This window comes from Lepus europaeus, chromosome 14 (genome assembly GCF_033115175.1).
Source record: "Lepus europaeus isolate LE1 chromosome 14, mLepTim1.pri, whole genome shotgun sequence".
Lineage (NCBI taxonomy): Eukaryota > Metazoa > Chordata > Mammalia > Lagomorpha > Leporidae > Lepus > Lepus europaeus.
This window is the reverse complement of record NC_084840.1, coordinates 20,146,951-20,169,049: the sequence shown is the minus strand read 5'-3', so window position 1 is coordinate 20,169,049 and position 22,099 is coordinate 20,146,951. Positions and strand designations below refer to the sequence as shown.

Below are 22,099 nucleotides of genomic sequence, written 5' to 3'. Positions count from 1 at the left end.
TGTAGGCTCAACTCAGGTGTGTGCAGAGTCGGGGGGGGGGGGGTGGTGTCTCCCTGAGCCCGAAGAGTTGTCCCAGGCTGGACATCTGTCCCTAGTCCTCACATTAACTGGCTGCTAAGCTGCAGGGCAAGGTACTGGTTTATGGGTGATGGCCCTCACTGTCCCCTCTGAATGAGTTGAGTCATGGCTGGAGCAGGGGGTACCACTCCCCCAGCCATCTGAGCAGAAAACACAAAATCAGAGGACCCTTGGGAGGGAAGGGAATCTATCTACTCATGTCTTCTCCAAGCCACCCTGTCAAGCTGTTCCATTCTACTGTCTTGTACATCCCCAAGTCACCCACCCTCTTACTAAACCTTAGTCACTACCTCCCTGACCTCTGCGGGGGATTATAGCGGCCGTGATCTGGTTCTATATCCCAGAATTCTACCTGCTCAGTGGTTAGGTTTTTCTGGCCCCCTTTGTGGGCCTCCCAGCAGGGCTGCCTTCTCCCCTCCCCAGTGGACCTTGTTAGAGTTCAGAGTCTCAATCACAAGTATGTTTTTCAGGCAAGCTTAGGGCAGCAGCCTCTAACTTGTCTGGTTCAGTCCTTTGTGAAACGGCCTCATCCCCCACCTCCCTACCGTGGAGCCAGGTGCCTTTCTGCACATGGGTCCCCTTTCTGTAGGACCAGGAGGGACGCCAGGCCGAGTTCAAGGCCCCATAGCTGAGCCCCTAGCACCCTCGCCAGGGATTAGGAACGTGTGTGACAGCTCCAGGGAAGGGGGCTGGTGGTGGCAGGGAGAAGGTGTGGGAGCTTCCAGTTTAAGAAAATCGTCGTGGGAAAACATAAACCTGCCCAGGAAAAGAGCAGGACTTCAAAGTTTAAAAAACCATAACAAAATAGAACTCTAACTGTAAACTACAGAGAACAGGCTCAGGGGGCGTGCAGGCCACGGCTGACCCGCCGCTCCCTCGTGTGAAAGGCCACCTGTCGGAGCACAGGCTCTGGGCTCTGGGTCATGCTGCCACTGCTGCGGGATTCGGGGGACCTGTCCGTGCTTTGGCCTCTCTTCTTGGAGCAACAGTGAGGGCAAAAGAAGGTTCAAGCCACCTGGAGGTCACAGCAGAAGCTGGGCTCGCAAGGCAAGAAGGGCTTGATGGCTCTTGGAACATGCCATGTCCTGGGCTGGCCCCATCCATGCCAGGCCTGGTGACCGCCAGCCTGAACCTCTTGAAGCAGAGTTTGCTCCCGCTACTGACCATCACCGCCTTCTTCCTCAGGTCTTGGACGTGCAGCACTGCCTCCTTGCTCTGGACACTCTGAACCGAAGGCAGGAGTTCCTCTGGCGCTCTTTCCCAGCCCGCTCACCTCCAGGCTGATGGCAGACGTCCCCAACCCCTCAGCGCTGCCCTTTCCTCATCTGGAGTGAGGTGCCCGTGCGAATCAGCTAAGACCTCTTCTAGCTCTGATGTCTGTGACTGGTTATGTACCCAGAGCTCAGCAGAGAGGTCCCCTTTATTAACCCTTTTTCTTCCGGAGAAATGCGCAAGAGCGGGCCAGTCTGGGGCAGATCTTGCCAGGTGATCCGGGGCATTCCTGGGAACACGCAGGGCCACGCTGACCCCTCGCCTCCGACTCTAGGACAGAGTTAATGCTGCACTGCCTCACAGGCACAAGATGGCGGGGCCTGCAGGTGGGAGAAGCCCAGGTCTGGCAGCAGAGCTGGAGGCAGAGGGTGGGCCACGATCCCTGTCTTCTGCCCAAACCCTGCAGGGGCTGTGCAGGGTGGGTCTTGGTGGGGGTTAAGCCCTTTCATCACCTGCAGTGGCCCTGTCACTCTGGGGGTGACGGGGCGGGTTGGCAGTGTTGACTGGGAGGGCAGCGTCACTTGGCTCCTGACCCCTGCCTCCAGCCAAGGCGGCGCCCCTTTGCATCAGGTGTCAGCTTCTAGATCCTTGCAGCTCCCACCGTGATACTGAAGGGGCACAGGCTCCAGCCCCGGGCATCAGGCACCGGTTCCCTGCTGCCCGCGCAGGCGGGGGCCTCCAGGGAGTCATGGAGGGTGGTGGAGGTCCAGCCGTGCATGCCAAGAAGATGCAGGAGAGCGCCCGGTGTCGGCTGTTACCCATTGTCCCTCTTCAGCCCTCAGTGTCCACTGTTCCGCTGGGCGTGGGGCTCTGGCCTCAGGGTGCCAGCTCTGTGAATCTGAAGATGCCCGTTTGTCCAGCCAGACCGCCTCCAAGGCCCGGGCAGGGGGTTCAGTATCATCTTGGGAGGCCCAGTGCCTCATGATTTCAAGAAAACAGTCTGGGTGGGTTCTGTCCTGTGGCAGAATATGAAATACCCCACCTGCTACAAGAAGGGCACTGTTTGAAGTAGGGATCAAAAGCCAACCGCTCTCGGGCACAGTGTTGGGCCACCTTGGCACCGGGAAGGAGCCTGGGCCGGCGGCTGAGTCCTTCAGAGGTGGGCGCCGAGGTCAGAGCTCCAGGCAGTGGAAGAGCATCAGCATCACCACGGAGCGGGAGAGGAGGGTGCTGGGCTGTGGGGCTGGGTGCGCAGCCGCGTTCTCCACCATCATGCTTGTGCCTGAAACCAGGGAGGGGGGGAGCTGAGTTGGCTGGGCCTCAGCCCCCACCCTCGGGACAGGCCCTTGCCTTGGGAGTGCAGGTGGCCAGGTGGTATTTTGGGTCTGGCTAGCATAGTGCATGGCAGGACTTTTGCCTTTGCCCGTAAAGGGATCACGCTCACTCCCTGGCCATCTGGATGTGGGGAGGAGGAAGGGACCTAGGCTGGGACTGCTTTGCACTGGGCTCTTGCCTGCCTTCCCCTTGGGGTTGGAGTGAGGTTGGGTGGGAATGAGCCCTTCATCAGGTATCTGGGGACAAGGTTTAGGGACGGGCAGCACCTCCATTCTTCACAATGTGGACTTCAGCCGGGACCCCGTCCCCTCCAGGCCCTGTGGTCCGAATCTGTACCAGGGAGTGGCCGATGCCCTCGGGCACCGGGATCTCTATCCAGTTCTTGCTGGTGAGGTGGAGTGTGGGCGCCGGGTGCAGGTCATTCTGGTACAGCATCTGTGGGAGGGAGGTCTCCAGGTGGCCCCTCCTTACATCGGGGCTGACCCTTCTCTTCCCAGCTCTGGTCACTGGGGTGGACCTCTGAGGCCCTGCCTCCACACCCCCTCAGTTTCCTGCTGACCAGGCTCCCCGCTGATGGGAAGACAGCTTGCGAGCAGCCGACCTGTGCTTGCCAGCACCTTGAGCTAGAAGGACCCTAGGTGCCACCCAGGCCATCGCTGCCCCATGAACTGGGCCTCTCTTCAGTGACGCCATCTGCTGCTTCACTCCCTAAATGCCTACAGCGGCCGCAAGCCAGGAGCAGAAGCAGGCTGCTAGGAACTTCATCCACATGCAGACCCAAGTACGTGAGTATCACCAGCTTCCTCCCAGGGTCACATTAGCAGGAAGCTGGAATCGGAATGGATCTTGGATTTGATCCCAGGCACTCCAAGAGGAGACGTAGGCGTCTTACCCAGCACCTTAACTGCTCCGCCAAACTGTCCCTGCCCTGCCTTCATGGTTTTTGCTGCAAGCCACCAAGAGCCACTCATGTACCGCATGCCTCTCATAGTCACAGACCCTGGGCCACTGTCTCAGCCAGGTCTCTTGCTATAGATTGCAGTTCCCCGTGTTCCCTGGAGCCACAGAGGGGCTGTTCCTCCCCATCCTGGGCCTGGTGGATCCCCTTCCTCACCTTGTAGCCAGTGACGGCAGACTCGTTTCGGAAGGGGACCACAGGGTCCCACTTAATGCTAAGACTGGAGCTGGAGAAGGTCCAGGAGATGTTGCCAGGAGGGCGCTGTGGAGCTGCCAGGGAGGGAGGGAGCATTGGGGAGACTTCCGGAGGTTCTGCACACCCACCCCTGCCTTCAGCCAGCCCTTTCCCAGGTATCTGCCTACAGCAGTTGTACCCAGAAATTCTGCACTTCCTAAGAAACGAAGCCCATGCAGGTCCAAAGGCTGGCGAGGAAAGAGGGGCTTCAGAGTCCGGGGCTCCCACTCGCTCTGTTCTTTCCACTTGCGGCCTTGTTCTGTGCAGCCCAGGGCTGGCCGCTGCAGCGCTTCCCTCATCCCCTGGCCCCACCCTCTCCCCAGGCAGCCAGACTCACGGGGCTTCATGGTGGTGGCATTGGCAGAAGGGCTGGCAGGCCCAGTGCCAGCCCTGTTGTAAGCCCGCACGGTCACATGGTACTTGGTGTTGGGATGCAGGCCAGTGACCAGGGCACTAGTGTCCAGCCCTGCCGTCCTCACTCGGTCAGCAGCTGCTTCTTTGTCCCCAACTCTCCAGTATCGGATCTGAAAGAGCAGGGGGACCCTAGAATCAGCAGTCAAGCCCAGGGTCTCAGGGTTACCCTGACTGCCGCTTTTCTGTTCTCCTTCCTGCTCACCTGGAGGCTTGTGGCTGTTTCAGGTCTCAGAAGCGGGACCCAATCCCGAGATCCCAGGGAGCCAGGCCACACCAGTGTGACTCCCCCTGCAGCGCCTGGTACCCAGTCCGAGGTGCCTAATGCACAGGTGGGGGGTGGGGCACAGGCTCCGCCCAGTGGGTTCTGCTAGGGGATGTGAATGCGCATTTGTACTTGGAAAGCAGCCCCCAGCCACAGCCAGCTTATGAGGACTGCCCTGTAAACGCAGGCCCATCTTAGTAGTAACCACACTGGTAGATCTGCCGCGTACTCTCCCAAATCAAGGATCTCCTCGCTGAGTGAGTGGCAAGCTGACCTCACTAGAATGAGTTTATTCCATCAGTAGTGGACCCCGCCTGGAGTCTCCCTCGGGCGCTGACAGTTTTTGCTTTTCCTTCTATCCCTCCTTCTTACACCATGTCTCCTCCCAGAGGGGCCCAGAGTGGTCCAGGCTCGGGACTGGCATCCAGAGGGGATCACGGTGGTCCCTGTGCAGGTGATGCCAAGCGGGAGGGGCTTGGCATGAAAGGGGCAGGCCACGCCCACTCCTCTTCTCCTGGCTTCCAGGACTAGCTGTAGCCCAGTGGTTACTTCAAGGCTGCCTCCCAGTCTCGCTGCCCCAGTGGGCATCAGCTGTGGGGTCTCGGTGAAGTTTGCATACGCGTGACTGCACAGACTGGCCATGCAGTGTGCAGCCAGTGGGCGAGTCCAGGGGGAACCCTGAGTGAGCTGGCGGGGGTTCCCTCTCCGCCTTGAATCCCAGTACCCCTCCCAGGCTTCAAGCTGCTGCTCACCTCGTACCCCAGGAGGATACCATTCACGTCCTGCTGCACGGGTTCCCAGGTCACATTCATCTCGGAGGATGAGACCCCTTTGGCCCAGATCTTGGTAGGCACCACCTTGGGCTCTGGGGATGGATGCAGAATGCGTTTGGGCTTGGGTTCCCAGGGCCTCCTGGGACTGCCCTCCGGGGGCAGCCTTTGCTGAGGGTTTTGGAGGAGAGGCCAGGGCCCAGAAAGAAGGCCAAAGGGGGCTCTCAGAGTACCCCCAGCACCCACGTTGCTTCCCATTGCCTTGGCCCTGCAAGGAGCCAGGGTAGCAAGGGCCAGAAGTGAGGCCTGGGGCTTAGACCCCAGGGCCTCGCCAGCTCCTAGCAAATGGAGCTTGGAGTTTGAGTGGCGCCGCCCTGCCCAGCCCTGGGGACACGTGGCAGTTCCAGGGGCAGCCCACCTTCCTCCGCAGAGTACACCAGCGCGGTGAGGCTCTCGGGCCCGTCCCCACGGCGGTTGTAGCTGCGGATCTTGACCTCAAAGGGTGTGTAGGGCTGGACGCTCTCGTTGCTGTAGACAAAGTACTGGGCGTCGGCACCAGACACCCGGGCGGTCTGCCAGCTGGCGCTGCCCTGCCTGCGGAAGGACAGCAGGTAGCCGAAGCCGTCTCCGTTCTGGTACTCCCGTGACATGGGCTGAGGGGCAAGAGCGTGGCGTGGGCGCGGGGCCGTGGGCGCGCTTCCCTGCCCACCCGCTGGCTCCACCCGCCCTTCAAGGTGGGGCAGCCCAGGATGCCTGTGCCTGCGGCAGGTGCCAGGGGAGGGGACAGGAAAGTTGTCAGCTTTTGAGTTTGAACCAGGCAGGGGTCCTTTCTGTGCTGCGCTAAAGCAGGAGCTAGGGAAGGCCTTGACCCCAACAGCACGGGGACAGGAGGCATGCGCCTGCCTCTGTCCCTGCCAGCTTACCGTCCAGTTAACGACGAGCTCCCCAGGGGCTCCCCCTCCTCCGCTGAGTCCTGACGGTGCCACTGAGGGGGCTGCCAGGGACACAGATGCGACTTGTTAGTGGCAAGGCTGTCCGGGCAGAGCATCCTGGGATGGGACACCCTGTCACTGGGGCCTTGGTCTCATCCTGCAGCTGTTGCTCTGGCCATGTTTCCCTCAGGGCCAGCGTGGGAAGATCAGAGAAGCCCTGGCTGACAGTAGCAGCCCCAAAAGTGACTCCTCCTCACCCCTGTCGACGTAAGCCGAGTCCCAGGGACCAACCCAGTTTGCTTTAAATTAGGGTGAGAAATAGCTCAGAAGTGCAGCTAATGCAGGAAATGAGTGAAAAAATGCATGTCGTTTGGTCCCTAGGGTGTTTATGACTGTTTTTTGTGTAAGTGGCAGATTTAATTTCCTGATTGTCTCCAGTATTAGGCAAGGCTGGTACTAGAACAAGGATGTGTTCCATGAGCTTTCGCGGCTCGGCGGGGGTCAGAATCTTTCTGCAGGGAATCCAGCAACTGGAGACTTTGCACTGTCTCCTAAGGCCTTAAACACGCCCACCGTGAGGAGGCGGGCCTTATTATCGCCCTCTATGGGAGGAGAGACCAAGGCTCAGAGCAGATAAATGGCTTGCCCCAGTCAGCAAGCTGATACGTGGCACAACTTGAACTTGAACCCAGCACCTGGGATTTGAAAGCCATACCTGTGCATCCCCGCAGTCTTGTGCCCACCAACTCCTGGGACACCAGCATAGAGGAGACCCCCTCTCCACCCCACATTCGACTCTCCAGGAAGCTCGAGGGCCAGAGACAGCGCAGCCTCTGGAATTTCTGACTCAGGAGAGTTCCCTGGACGTGTTCGTGGGCACAGAGCCTCGCGGTCTGCGTCCGCGGGAGGAGGGGCGGGGCTCCAGGGCACGCACTCTGGGTCCCCAGCTGCAAATGCAGTGGAGACACTCAGGAGCCCTTGGCGAGTGCCTGCTGGGACCTGTGCCTCCCTGCACACCTTTCACTGAAGGCTGCTGGCTGACCGTTCCAAAGGTCCACACAGACCTCCCCTAAAACAGTCTAACACTCGTGTTCCTCTTCCCCAGGAACAGATTACTGCGGCCTGTGCCCTTCCGAGGTCCCGGGTTCAAGTTCAGCCTTTGACTCATTCTCATGTCTTTTTTCAGTTTAAAAAGTTAGCTTAAAAAAAAAAAAAAATCTGTGGATTCTCACGCAGTCAGGTTGACAGTTTTAGAACGAGGGTTTTGGCCGCGATGGTCTAGCGGTGGCCCTGGCCCTAACGTGGTGCTTTCTCAGGGACTCTGAGGTCAGGTGCGAGTTGGAACTCAGGGTACCGGCTGCTTGCTCGAGACTCCTCTAAGCGGCCCTGGGTTCTCTGCTCTGGCGATGGTTCTTGTCGAGACACCGACACTGACCTGCTTCCTTGGTCCTGATCCTGCTGGAAGGCCCGCTGGGCTTCCCTGTGCCCAGGATGTTGCTGGCTAAGACCCGGAACTCGTAGTCCATCCACGGCGTGAGGCCCAGCACCTGGGCGGTCTCGGCATTGCCCTCGATGTTGGCAGGATCTGCAAGGCACCAGGGCCTCACTGCACCAGCAGTCACTCATGGACGCAGAGGAAGGCACTGGGCCTGGACTGCCCCTTCCGCCCAGCCCCGACTGCGGGGCCTGCACACACCTCAGGAATGCTTGAGGGGTGGGAGTTACACCTGGGCTCCAGCTGACACCGCCCTGGGAAGCAGGTGATGGCTGGATTGCGTTTTTGGGCTCCTGACTACACCCCGTTTCAGCCCTGGCTGTTGTGGGCATTTGGGGGTAAACCAGTGAAGGGAGATCTCCGTCTCCGCTTTTCAAAGGAGGCGGCTTCCCCATCCTGGTGCCTTTGTTACTGCTGTGTGCGCCCCCACCCCTTCCTGGATGTTTTCACTGTTCCAGCAAGTTCTTCAAGGGCACAAACAACACTGCTGCCTCTGACCCACCCCCCTTGCTTCCTGGGGACCAGCTCCCCACTGCCTCGCCCTGAAGCTCGTGGCTCAGCCCTGACTCTCGGCCCCTCGCACCTGCCACACGCAGCCAGGCCTTCTCAGCACTGCCCCCAGCAGGGCCTCGTTACTTACTGGTCCGAACCTGCTTCCACTTCCCTGCAGGCGGAGTGCGTGCTTGGAGGGTGTACTTGGCGATGGGACTGTGGTTGTCGAAGCCCCGGCTCCAACTGAGCTGGACGCTGGTGTCGCCAATGTCCCTCACCACCACGCCTCCTGGGGGACCTGGTGGACCTGCACCAAGAAAGAGGTCAGAACACGGTGAGGAAGAATTGGGCTGCTTCAAACTTGAGCCCGCCTCCAGGCCCCACTGAGGCTGGTGCAGTAGTAAGACAGAACACGGCAGAGGGTGCAGTGAGCACACCCCAGGGCGGGAGGATGGGGCAGGGCAGGGCCTGCTGGGGCATCACAGAGGCCACGCCCAGAGGGGCGGAACAGTGTCTCAGCACTGTGCTCAGCAAAGGAGTCCTGTCTTGGAATGTGCTTTATTTGAGACAGGTTCAATCCCCAAATGCCCACAAAAACCAAGGCTGGGCAGGTGGAAGCCAGGAGTCAGGAATTGGGTGTGGGTCTCCCCTTGAGCTGCCCACCAGGGTGTGTGTTAGCTGGAGGCTGCAATGGAGAATGGTGCGGGGCCTTGAAGCCAGGCCCTCTGCGAGGAGGGCTGTGGGCTTCCCAAGTGGCAGCTAAGCTGCCGAGCCAAACTTCTGGTGGTGGTAAAGTTTGGCTTTGGCAGAAAAATCTCCTATTCATTGAGAACCTGGGAAGAATCGAGGCATGGCTCCAGCTCAGCAGGCTCCATGGGAAGTCCTTCCCCAGGGCCGTGGGGGGAGGGGGCCGTGGAGGGAGGCGAGAGCAGCCCAGCTGGCCTCTGGGCCATTGCGGTGGGGGTGGAATGGGAGCCCCGTCACCTCGGACCAGGACCGTGGCCTCCTTGGATGCGCTGTCCACCACCGTCTGGGCCATGCACGTGTATTTCCCACCATGGCGCAGCTGGGCGTTGAGGATGGTCAGGTCCCCGACGGTTTCCTTCTGTACACAGGGACAGCCAGGAGCGTGAGTCAGAGCAGCGGACCGGAGGCAGAGCTTGGGAGCCCTGCTCGGTGACGGCCGGGGGCCCTGTGCATCTCCGTGTTCCTGTCTTCAGTGGGAGCAGTCAGCTACTCCCCGCCTACTAGCACTGGAGACCCACAAAGTTAAGTTACAGGGGCTGATGCCAGTCCAAGTGAATTCGCACTGGAGCGGAACAGTGAGAGCAGCAGAGGGGAGCGAAGTCTTCAGGCACTTGGAATGCTAGGTTTGTCCCCAAGCCTCTCCCAAGTGAATGTTTTGTGGGTGGCACCAGCCCCGGGGTATCAATCCAAGGTGGGGCTTGTTGGGCTTGGGGCGGGGCTTCTGAGTGGGGACTCCATGGGGGCTGTGGGCCTGGGACTCACCGCGCTGGCCCTCCGGTAGTGACCCCCGGGCTTATCGAAGTCGATGGGGAAGTCATCCAGGGTCCAGATGAATGTGAGGTCCATAGTGGGGTCGTGGGAGGCGTGGCACTGGAGGGTCAGGTTGTCACCCAGGTTGATGTCAGCACTCGAGGGGGCTAGGGTGATCTTGGTTGCATCTGCCGAGAAAAACAAGTCCCCTGGGTGGGGGGTGGGGAGTAGGAGGGCCCAGGCGGGGTGGGGGGCTGTAGGGCGGGGCAGAGGCAGTGTCACCACAGATGGCCCGAGCCCTCTGCAGCCCCAGGAACGTGGGCCAGGCAGGCAGGGAGCACCAGATTCCAGATGGTGGCGAGTGGGCGGTCCCAAGCAAACCTTGAGTGCTGGGGTTGCCTCAGAACCAAACCAGGAGTCAAATGGGGACACGAGGGCAGAAGGGTGGCGAGGGCAGCACCCTGCCGAGCCCAGCCACAGCCCTCACCGCGCACAGACAGGATTCCCGTGCTGTTGGCTTTGCCCATGAAGTTCTCCGCAAAGCAGGTGTATTTGCCCTCGTCCGACCGGCTGATGTTTCTGATGATGAGGGTGCCGTCTGGAGTCACGGTGACTCTGCAGCATGGACAAAGCGGAGCTGGCCCTCCCTGGGGCTCATGGGAGCCACAGGCAGGGGGCGGGGCTCAGGGAGGGGCGTGGTGGCTACCTGCTGCTGTTGGCCAGGATCTCTGTGCCTTTGCTCCACAGCACCACAGCCTTGGGGGCCGCCCGGGGCTGGCAGGGGATAGTGACCTCACCCCCGCGGGCTGCCGGGATCAGGCGTCTGACAGGATTCAGCCGGAAGTCAGGGGCCAGCGCTGGAAAGAAAGGGGAGAGCTGCATAGTACCCCGGCCAGGAGTAACCCCGTGATGCTGATGGAGACCTCACTGCCACACTAAGCACTCTACACAGCCTGAGGCCAGCGGAGCGGCCACCTCCAGAACCCAGTCTGGACCCAGCCCTTCTCATCACCCCCAAGCCACCGCCTCTCCTGCGCCCCCTAGGGGCCTTCCTGTTGCTGTGCTTTCCTTCTGCAGTCCACCCAGCAGGTGCAATCCTGGACCCCAGAGTGAAGTCCAACTCCTCCCCAGGGCCCAGCCCAGCCACCCCTGGCTCCGTTGCGCCCTCCCTCCCTGTGCTCAGCCAGCTGGCCACTCTCTGGTCCTTTGAAGTTGCCACATCTTTTTCTGCCTCGAGACCTTCGCCCTTGCTATAAAAATTTGCCTGGAAATTCCCAAAATGTGGGGCTCAGCAGGTAAAGCCTCCACGTGCAATGACAGCACCCCACAGCAGGGCGCAGGTTCAAGTCCTGGCTGCTCTGCTTCTGAGCCAGCCCCTGCTATGGCCTGGGAAAAGCAGTGGAAGGTGGCCCAAGTGCTTGGGGCCCTGCACCCACATGGGAGACCCAGATGAAGCTCCTGGCTTCATTGTGGCCATTTTGGGAGTGAACCAGCAGAGGGAAGGTCTCAGTCTCCGCCTTTCAAATAAATAAACTTTTTATTTCTAAAGGAATTCCTAGATCTTCACGTGACTGGCTCTCACCACTCTGTCAGCCCAGACGTGACTTCCTCAGGGATCTCTTCTCTGACCAGCTAGCCCTCCTGGCCCCCTGCTCCCCTGTATTTGCTTTATGCTGTATTATCTTAAAATTATTTTCATTGATTTGAAAGGGAGAGACACACCTTCCTTCTCTGGTTCATTCCTGAAATGCCTGCAACAGCCAGGGCCGGGCCGGGCTGAAGCCAGGAGCCTGGCCCTCCATTCGGGTCTCCCATGTGGCTGGCAGGGACCCAAGCACTTGAGCCATCACCTGCTGCCTCCTGAGCGCATTAGCAGGAAGCTGGAGTCGGGAGGTGGAGGGGCTTGAATGCCGACATCCCAAGAGGAGTCAGCTGCTGCACCACACACCTGCACATCCTGTGTTTTTCTTGCCTTTTGAATTGATTTACTTTTTATCTTGTGTTTATTTGCCCCTCCCCCTCTATGCATCCTTTGTGGTCTCGTTTACTCCTCTCAACCACCTCCAGACAGAACTGTGCCGCCCACATCAGATACATTGAGACACGGAGCCAGGAGTTGAGCAACTCGGGGTGGGCGTTCGGTGCAGCAGTGAAGGCAGCGCCGGGCTCCCACTCAGCTGATGGGAACCAAGGTTCCAGGCATGCATGTGCGCGTGTACTTGAGCTCAGACGTGCTTTGGTCATAGGGCTGGCGTGCAGTGGGTTAAAACCAAGACCTGCAGCACCGACATCCCCTGTGGACGCTAGTTCAAGTCCCAACTGCTCCACTTCCCATCCAGCTCCCTGCTAACGCTCCTGGGAAAGAGCTTGGGCCCCTGCACCCACGTATGGACCTGGATGAAGCTCCTGGCTTTGGCCTGGCCCAGCCCCGACCTTTGTGGCCGTTTTGGGAGCTGGCAGATGGAAGATTCCTCTTCCTCCTTCCCTCCCTCCCTCCCGCCCCCCCCCAACTCTTTGAAATAAAAAGATAATCTAAAAAGTTTCTTTAAAGAAAGAACCGCCATGGTGGGAACCGGAGCCGTCCCCCACCCCCGCGTGTGCTCAGGGCCCCACCTTGCACGGCCAGTTCGGCGCTGGCGTAGATGGTGCCGTGCTTGTTCTCTGCCACGCACTGGTACATGCCCGAGTCCTCCAGGCTCAGCCTGGAGAAGCGCAGGTCCCCGGCCGACACCTCCACCCGGTTCTGTGCAGCAGAGCCCGGCCCAGCAGGGCAGGGGGATCAGGATCTCGGGATCAGGGAGGAGGGGCTGGCAGGGGCACATGCAGGGGAGACCTCAACAGCCCCACAGAGTGGGCTCCTGGGTCTCAGCACTCAGACTCCCAGGGCTTCCCAGAGGGGTGAGGGGATGTTCGCAGGGCCACGGCCCTTTCTGTGGCTGCACCTGGACCCAGGGCTCTGGGCCTCTGTCCGGCTCCAGCCGGTGGCCATGGGACTCTCCGGGAAAGAGGCACCTAGAACCCAGAGGGGCCGTCCACGGGGCAGGGGTGAGGGGCCCTGGGTCTCCTACCTGGGAGGCCAGGGGCTCCCCGTTCCGCAGCCAGCGTACAGTGGGCCTGGGCTTGCCGGCAGCCGCACAGCCCCAACGTAGGTTGGAGCCAATGTCGGCCTCCGTGTCTGAGATCACCTTGAGCCACTCGGGCTGAGCTGTGGGGAGGAGGGGAGAGAAAACCTGGTAGAGCTGGGAGGAGCCTCCACAAAACCGAATGACTAGGTGCAGTGCTCGTGCCACACAGCAGGGGGCGCCATGTACATTCTAGGGTGGGAAGGAGGGCAGGGCAGGAGGAGGCAGGCACAAGCATGGTGGCCCTCTAGGGCCATCAATCACTAGTACCCACTAGTGCTGCACCCGACAGGTGCTCCGAGCCAGCCGTGCGCCAGCCTCTGTTCCCACACCCAGTGAAGCCCTTGGGGTCCCTTCTCAGGGACAGGGGAGGCAGGGGGGGATGTCCTGGCCCTGTACCCTGCACGATGATGCGTCCCTGGACAGTATCACGGCCCTTGGAGTTTTCCGCCTCACACTCGTAGGTGCCCTCGTCCTCAAAGCTGACGCTGGGGATCTGCAGGGTGGGCTCAGCGGTGGCCCACTGCGGGGACAAGGAGCCATCCACTTTGCGCCACTTGATCCTGGGGACAGGGCTGGTAGGGGAGACAAAGCCAGAGGGGATGGGCTGAGCACTGCTGCTCCTGGGACCCACACTTTTGGACCCTCCTGAGATGCATCAGGGCAAGTGTCTGGGCTGGGGAGTCGGGGGCAGAGGACACCCACCGAACACGAGTAGGAAAGGGGCCAGAAATGGCTCCTGTACCCACCTGCTGCGGCAATGATGTCGCAGGCCCATGGCGGGGTCGGTGCCCTGCAGCGGGCCAGCCCACACCCGGCACCTGCCAGCGGTGCCCCGTGCCTAGGTCTTCCTGGGACCCTCTTCCCCTCACCCCACTTTTCAAAGAGACTTTCTTATGAGTTATCAGGGTACTGCCAGGGACTGAGGCATCAGTGAGTGGCAAGGGGCTACTGTGTTGTCCTTCTGTGTGCTTTTCCCATGACCATCCACAAAGCAGTGGCCATCCCGAGATGCTTGGAAGAACAGTGGGCCAAGCTACACTTTCTGCTCTTTCGCTCATTCGACAAACCCTCACGGAGCACATGCGTGCCAATCAATCCCATCCCTCAGAAAGCAAGACAGAGAACTTTCTGGGCTAAAACCCCAGCAAGTCCCCATTAGCAGCCACAGGACACTCGGTAAATGCCGGCACTCGCCTCAGCACCCACCCACATGGGCTCACTCACTGCTCATCCCAGTGCTGGGAGGTGCGTCCTGCTAGCAACATTTGCAAGCAAGGAGCCCAAGGCAGCTTACCCACAGTGGCCCGGCCAGCGGCCAGCCCGTGGCAGAGCTGGGGTGTGAACCGGGCAGGCTGGGTGGGTGGGAGCCTGCAGGCGCTACCCCAGCCATCTGAGCCTGCATCATTGCTAGGGGCCAGGTCTTCTAATCGGGATCAGGCCCCTGACATGTGATGCCTTAGCCAGAGCATTGGCGAGTGTGGGCCAGACCCACTGTGTGTCCAGCACGCCCCAGGAGCCTGCCAGAGGCACCAGGATGGCCGAGCACTGAGCCTGACCTCAGCCTGGGCATCACTGTGCCCAACCTCAGGGACTGCCTCCTCCTCCACTCACTTGCCAAAGGCGAAGCACTCCAGGGTGACCTGCTGCCCTGCCAGTGCGTAGGTCTCTGCAGGGAACCGGGCCTTGATGCTGGGCGCAAAGAGCCGGGGGTCTGGGGAAGAGAGGGATTTTGCTCACCAAGCACCAATGCTGCCAGGGCAGGTGCACCTGCGCCTAGGACCTCAGCATCCATCAGCACCCACAGTGTCTGGACGGCTGGGGAGTCTCCAGCCCTGTGTGGCAGGAGGACTGGGGGCCAGGCCTGGACCCTGTGTCCAGCTGCCCCCAGCTCCCTGGCTCCCCGCCCGCGCTGCCTCCTGACCTTCAGCCGCCAGGTTGAGCTGCGCAAACTTGCTGAAGACGCTCTTGGTGGAGAAGTCCATGTGGCTGGTGGCCAGGCAGGAGTAGTTGCCCAGGTCTGAGGCATTGGTGCGGGCGATGTACAGGTTCCCGGTGGTCTGGGACACGAAGTGACGCCCATCCGTGGGGATGAAGTTGGGGAACTCGTTGAGGAGCCAGCGGTAGGACAAGCCTGGGTGGCAATGGTGGGAGGGTGAGGAAACCAGGGGCTGCTGGGCTCACGGGACGGCGCAGGGGGACCCCAGTGTGCCAGTGGGACCTGCAGACCCAGTGCTGAGAGCCCCCGGTGCTCTGAATTAAGGGGACACCTGGGAGGAAGATGTCCCCAGGGAGCACAGCCCTCAGGGACTTCCAGGCTGAAGGGGGAAGCAGGGATGGAGCTGGAAACAGACTCACCCAGGGCCGGGGTCTGTTACCCTCCGCGGGGCCACTCTCCACCTGTCAGCCCATCCTCCACTGAGCAGCCAGAGGCCCTCTTGTGCCCTCCGCCTAACCCAACCCAGGGCCCCGACTCACCTGGGTAGTGGGCAGGTGGGTTACAGGGCAACATCACCCCCCAGCCCGCGTGGGTCTTCACCGGGTCCCGCTCCTCCTTAGAGAACTCCTGCAGGACTGGAGGGGGGGTGGGGGCAGCAGGGGCTCAGGCATCTTCCCCCAAGCCTGGGCACCCCCTCCCCAAGGCATCCTCCACTGGGAAGTGGCAGTTCACCAGGACACGTGGCGGGAGGGCGGGAGAGCCCCTCTTCCCTCCGTATCATGGCCCTGCACTCCCACGCCCCGCCCCGGATCTCACAGCCAAAGCGGAGCACAGCCTCTCTGCTGACGACGGTGCCCACTGGGTTGGAGGCCAGGCACTGGTAGACGCCGGCGTCCTGGGCCTTGGTGGGGTTCATGATGACCAGGTTGCCCCCCATCAGCTGGTGACGGGAGCCGGGCGCCAGCTTCATGTCGGTACCATTCATCTTCCACCTGCAGCAGGGGACAGGCAGCGGAACCTGTGTGTCCGCGGCTGGGCCGGGGGGAGGGAGAACCAGACTGCTGCCCGCAGCCACCACAGGTCCTCACCTGTAGGTGGCCGGGGGGCTGGCCCGGGCGCGGCACGCCAGCATCACCTGCTCTTCTGTGGACTCCTCAGGGAACAGCAGGCCAAGGGGCTGCTCTTCGAAGACGGGCCCAAAGGTGGCGGGCGATCCCGGGGCCGCGGTCCAGGCTGCAGAGGGGGACACAGACAGAGACCGCCTCAGCGCCTGGGGCCCCGCTCGAGCTGGCCTGGGCTTGCATCAAAGCAATGGCTAGGGTGTCCCGTGTCCTGCACAGCTCAGAGCGGGAGCCCCCGGGCCCTTGGGACTAGTGAGGCAGAGAGGCCCAGCTGTGTGTTTTATTTTAATGAATTTAACACTGGACTTAAATGGGTTGGACAGGCCTCATCTGGTCACGTTAGTTCAATTACCCATCCTACACCTGCGGGTATGGGACACCTGCTGTGTACCTGGCACTGGGCTAGAGACCAGCTGCAAAAATGACCGAGACACAGTCCTTCATCCCCCAGGAGCTCGAGTCCAGGGAGGGAGACACCGTGCCGAGAGTATGAAGTGGCAAGTGGCGCGGTGGCATTTAGGGTCAAGAATATGCTGGGGTCCTCAGAGTGGAGGCAGTGGCCACCGCCCTGGGGGAGCTGTTGGGGAGCTCCAGAGAAAATCCGCAGGGCAGGGGGTGCGTGGCAGGTGCACCTGTGTGTTCCCGGAATCCAATGTCCCTCAACGAGGCCCAGCCAACAGTGCTCGGCTGGAGCCAGGCTTGACCTTGGGCAAGTAGCAGAAGTCTCCACCCACCTCCAGATTCACCTCCAGGGCCCTGAGAGGAGACGCCCACCAGCGGGCTGAGCTGAAGCCCGGGAGGGGGATGGAGGCCGGGAGGAGGCTGGGCGGGTGGCCCTCTTACAAAATCCCAGTGTTGCAAATCAAGGAAGGGACGCCCAGGAGAGGGAGTGACTTGCCCACGGTGCTTTGGCAGGTCTGGCACGGTCGGTCCAGACCCCGGGTCTCCTGAGTGCTGAACAGATGGGCAGCCCGCGTGCAGACGGAGCCCCGGGCTTCTCTTTGCATGCACCATTGTCCTACATCACCGGGGCAGGGTGGCTCAGTCTGCAGACTGGCGGGACCAGTTCACTTGGCTGCTGTGGCACTGGGTGGGCACAGGCCCCTATAATTGGCTCCTACCTCTCTGTGAAGCTGCCTGTCTGCCCTCCTTGGTGGGTTGTGGGTGGAGGGCTCCCCCCAACCAATTAGTGCCTCCTGTCTCAGAGCATCCAGCTATCAGCTCTCTTCCAGGGGTGGGGGGCGGGGGGCAGCCAGGCTGCAGCTGAGGCCCAGCCCTCAGCCCCCTGGGGGAGGGGGCAGCTGTTTAGCAGCTCTCAGAATGAGGGAGGAGGCAGGGCTCCCTGAAATGGCCCAGTGCGGGCAGCCCCCCGCTCGCTGCCGCCCCAGGCTGCCTCATCTCTGTTGGAGAGCCCAGCTTAATCCCAAGTTAATGATGGTGGCCGAGGGAAGGGACCCCTGCCCCAGCTGAGCCTGCTGGGAGGGGAGGGAGGCAGCCAGGCTGCCGGGAATCACCCTGTACAACAGCAGCACCAGCAGCTCGGGGGTGGGGGGGCATTGAGTGGGCTGGGGGCACGGATGCATCAAGGTCGTCTATCTTTCTGGAAAAGCTTTCTCCTGTGCACTCAGCCGACACCTGCACACAGCATCACCCTCAGGTGCACATGGCCCTCCTTATGCTACTCCAAGGGACACACACACGCCCGTCCCCCATGCACACACATTATCCACGGCCCTGTGTATCTTCACAGACGTGTGTGGACATGCAATCATAAGCAGGTGCCATTATTCATAATCATCACATAAGAGCAAAGGCAGTAACAGACAGCATCGCTGCTACTGTGCGAGCTAAGCTTCCTGCCTGTGTCGGACACCGGGCTCCAGGTCTGTCAAGACCCCTCCACAAGATGCTGCCATTTTCTTACTTTACTGATGTAGAAGCTGAGATCTAGAAACGTTAAAGTAATGCACCCCAAGTCTCACGGCAAGATGGAGCAGGCACGGGGGTTTGGCCTCGGTAGCCTCACCTTGCAGCCTGCATCCTGCTTAAAAAACTTCTTAAAAATTTATTTGTGGGGCTGGCGCTGTGGCGTAGCGAGTAAAGCTGCCTCCCACAGGGCCAGCATCCCATATGGGAGTTGGTTCAAGTCCTGGCTGCTCTACATCTGATCCAGCTCTCTGCTATGGCCTGGGAAAGCAATAGAAGATGGCCCAGGGCCTTGGGCCCCTGCCCCTGCATGGAAGACCTGGGAGAAGCTCTGGCTCCTGGCTTCCAATCAGTGCAGCTCCAGCCATTGTGGCCATTTGGGGAGTGGACCAGCAGACTTCTCTCTGCCTCTGCCTCTCTGTAACTCTGCCTTTCAAATAAATAAATAAATCTTTAAAAAAATTTGTTTTGAAAGAGATAAAGCTCTTTCATCCGCTGGTTCATTCCCCAAATAGCCACAACAGCTGGGGCTGGGCCAGGTGGAAGTCAGGAGTCAAGAACCCCACCCAGGTCTCTCACGGGGGTGGCAGGGAGCAGAGTACTCGAGCCATCATCTGCTGCCTCCCAGGGTCAACGTTAGCAGGAAGCTGGGGCTGGGCATCAAATGCAGATGCCCCAATGTGGACGAGGGTGTCTCACCCACCGAGCCCAACGCCACCGCTCCCCAGCGTTCTTCGCCTGGCATCCAGGATTCTCGACTTCACTTTCCCATCAGAACCACGCCAGGCCCTTCTGCAGCTCAGAAGTGCGGGGTCAGAGTCACTCACAGTGAGGCCCTGGGATCCACACGGGAAAAACGGCCTCGGGGCCTGTGCAGGGCCACGGGGCTGAAGGCCCTCCAGATGGCCGCCACCACCCATGGAGCAGCCCCATGCAGTGCCTCCCCCTCCGCCCTCTCACACTCACCCTCGCCCCCACGTCCTCCACAACGACTCACACTCACCTGCACACGCACCTTCCCCACGTGTGCACTTCTGCACACGCACGGCCCTCCACTTTATCCCATGGCACTCACCCCCGCACGTGCTCTCTCCCCATATATGCACACACGCGCACACCCAGGCAAGACCAGCCCTTCCCCGCCGTCCTTGTTCCGCATCCTCCGACTCCCCGGTTCCCTGTGCGGGTAACACTCTTCCCAAACACGGAGTCAGAGGCCTTGCTGAGGGAGGGGCTACAGAGCTGAGGGGGGGGGACTCCTGGCCGCCCCACCCAGCACTGCAGTGCTGGGATCCACAGCTATGTCCCTAGGGAAAGTCTGCAAGGAAACCGAGAGCAGCGGCCCCTTGCCGGCAGGTGTAGGGGACGAGTGCCGGCATTCGGTCCTTTTGTCTTTCCCTGACTTCTGGGAGGTGGCCAAGCGGGCCCTGGCCCCTGGGGGTCGCCTTTCTGTACCTCTGGATCTGAGGACCCTGGGGGCTGCCCAGGACCCTGCCTTTGATGGGGTGGGGCCAGCACTGCTCTGTCCCCGACTTAGGGCGTGTGAGAGGCCTGTGCACCTCTCCTGTGCCCTCTTGGTGCACCAGGGCTCCCCACTCCACCCATTTCCCAGCAGGGTCAGGAGGCAGCTCCGACAGACAAGGAGGTCTGGGTGGACACCCGTGGCAGCCCCCAGTGAGAACGGCGGCTGGGGCCCTGCCAGGACTGAGGGGAAGAGGTGGGGTACCAGGCGGGTGGCACTCCAGAGGACCACAGAGCATGCTCCTCCTCCTTTAGGGCAGAAAGAGACGCCCGTCGATCGGGCTGGGGTCCCAGCAGAGCCCTCAGAGAGCAGGCGCCGGACACCTCCCTCCTGTTCCAGGACACGGGGGCCCCCAGAGCCCCCTTCCCTCACCTTCTCCGGCCTCCTCTGGGATGAGACCCTCTGCCTGACCTCCCTGCTATGCCCCATCTCCTGCTCCAGTCAGTCCCTCTGCAAGGATGCTCTACCCAGGAGAACTTTCTGGATTTGATGGAATGTTCTAGAGTCTGTGCAAGGATGGCCCAGAACAAATGTGGCCAGTGCATCCGAGATCATTTTAAAGCTATAAGTGAAGGGGCCGGCACTGTGGCATAGCAGATAAAGCTGCCGCCTGCAGTGCTGTCATCCCCTTATGGACGCCGGTTCAAGTCCCGGCTGCTCCACTTCCAATCCAGCTCTCTGCAATGGCCTGGGAAAATAGTGGAAGATAGCCCAAGTCCTTGGGCCCCTGCACCTGCATGGGAGACCCAGAAGAAGCTCCTAGTTCCTGGCTTTGTATCAGTGCAGCTCCGGCCATTGCAGCCATCTGGGGAGTGAACCAGCAGATGGAAGACCTCTCTGCCTCTCCTTATCTCTGTGTAATTCTGACTTTCAAATAAATAAATAAATCTTTAAAACAAAACAAAGGTATAAGTGTGGCTCAGTCTCAGTGGCCCCACATTGCAGAGGTGGCCTTGGGGGTGCCAACCCGGGCCCAGAGGGTGGAGACCCGGCAGTACCAGAATCTCACTGTGTGGCCGTGGTGAGCCACGCACCTCTCCACCTCTCTTCCTCCATTTACAGTGAGCAGCACAGAAGCGCTTTCCTCCTGTGCCTCCCTCCAAGGGAAGGGAAGACCCACACGTATGTTCCAAAGGAAATGCCCCCAGCGGTGCTACAGCAACACTGCTATTATCCCTAAAAGCACACCAAAACCATGGTGACGACGCGACAACTTAATCGGTCCCACTGGGCTTTCGAGCCCAGGGACCCTCTTACCTGGAGAGGAGACCAGGGCCACGGTGGCCAGCAGCAGCAGGTGGGGCTTCCTCCTGGCAGGTGTCCCCATGGTGGGCGCTGCAGGCAGAGGTGCGGCCCTGAGAGCCGGAGTCTCAGCCGAGCTCGGGCAGCGTCTGGCTGGAGGCTGAGAAGGACCTGGGGAGGCAGCCAGCTGGTGGTGAGCCGAGAGCACCCCTCCCAGCCCCAGGCACATCTGGGGCCGTCATGCTTTCACCTCGACTAGAGCGGTGGCGGAGAGCGGGGGGGGGGGGGGGGACGCAGGGGGAGCTAGCTGCCGGAGTGCTAATCCTCCCAGGGCCCCAGGGGAGGGGGCTTGGCCATTACCCGGGAGCTCTTCCCCCGGCTGAGTGCCTCCTACGGGCCCCCTGGGAGTCTGGGTCTACCCTGTACCCCACCCGGCCCTCCTCCAGCCAGCAGGGGGGCCACTCTGGAAGCAAAGGCAGTGACTAATTGGGAAGCAAGAATCCACCTGCCCGCACTAGTGCGCGCTCTTGATATAGGATCCAAAAGAGAATGGGGCCGGGAGCTGTCGTGGGGAGCCATAACATCTTCCTCTGGCACCCACTCTCCTCCTCCCACTGTATCCCCGCAGCCTGCGTGGGGGCTGATAAGCCCCTCTGGGAGCTGCACTAAGTCTCCGGGGGCCAGCCTGGTTTTCCTGACAGCGAGAGGGGCCTCGCTGATTCACCCCCCCAACTCTCCCAGGTACCTTAGGGGCACTGAATGACGGGGTCATGACCTCGGCCCCCATTAGCAATGATCCTGACCAGACAGGGCACAGGGACGAAGAGGGCCCTGGTGAAATCCTGGCACTGCTGACAGACCGAGTCAAAGGCCCTGGTCACCCCTGCCCCTGCCAGGAAGCCCTTAGGCACCCCTGGGGCACACGCTCAGCTCTGTTCTTGACCACAACCTGGAGGCCCCACCCACAGAGCCGCGTCTGCCTGCACGAGAAGGCCGTGGGCTCCCAGAGGGGCTTGACCATGGCACCTGCTTCAGCGAAGTACCTGGCGCATACATGGTATGACTTGAACCAACTGGGAACAAGTGTGGCTATTCCCCCCCCCGGGGGGGGGGCACACGCACACATGTTCATGCACACGCATGCTCACACGCAAGGCCAACAGATCTCCAGCGCTCCCTAGAGGTAACCCAGGCAAACTGGCAGCACACGCCCAGGCCACTCAGCAGGGCGTGGGTCGTAGGAAACCCTAAAAGCACACCCCTGTGCATGCCAGGTGTTCTCCGCGGAGCAGCAAGGCGCTGGGGCACCGCGGGGCCCCCGGGACATGAAATCTAACAGACAGGACTTCCAGCACCGATTTCCTCTCCACACAGCCCCGTGAGCTCGGACAGCGTCTTCCCCCGTGAAGCCTCCGTTTTCCTGTCTGCAAAGTCGAGAGCGTAGGACGCTTGGCAGAGCTGCCCTGAGGGTGAAGGAGGCACGGAGCGCCCAGCAGGGCTTTCGAAGCTGTGCAGCCTCAGGGCTGCTGCACTGGTCTGGGGACCGCA

The 22,099-nt window shown here is 60.9% G+C and overlaps 1 protein-coding gene across 1 annotated transcript; it reads right to left on the bottom strand.

Moving 5' to 3' along the window:
- Positions 1-479: 479 nt before the first annotated feature.
- CNTN2 (contactin 2) lies at positions 480-20,698 on the bottom strand. Its single transcript, XM_062211283.1, has 22 exons — positions 20,567-20,698; positions 15,829-15,973; positions 15,557-15,732; positions 15,280-15,375; positions 14,726-14,935; positions 14,416-14,515; positions 13,201-13,376; positions 12,748-12,884; positions 12,293-12,422; positions 10,386-10,536; positions 10,167-10,294; positions 9,692-9,867; positions 9,167-9,287; positions 8,331-8,489; positions 7,631-7,780; positions 6,187-6,257; positions 5,682-5,916; positions 5,246-5,358; positions 4,155-4,341; positions 3,740-3,852; positions 2,892-3,060; positions 480-2,572 (listed from the first exon to the last, which is right to left on the bottom strand). The coding sequence occupies exons 1-22, from the start codon at positions 20,634-20,636 to the stop codon at positions 2,463-2,465; spliced, it is 3,123 nt and encodes a 1,040-aa protein (XP_062067267.1). The 5' UTR covers positions 20,637-20,698; the 3' UTR covers positions 480-2,462.
- Positions 20,699-22,099: the final 1,401 nt, after the last annotated feature.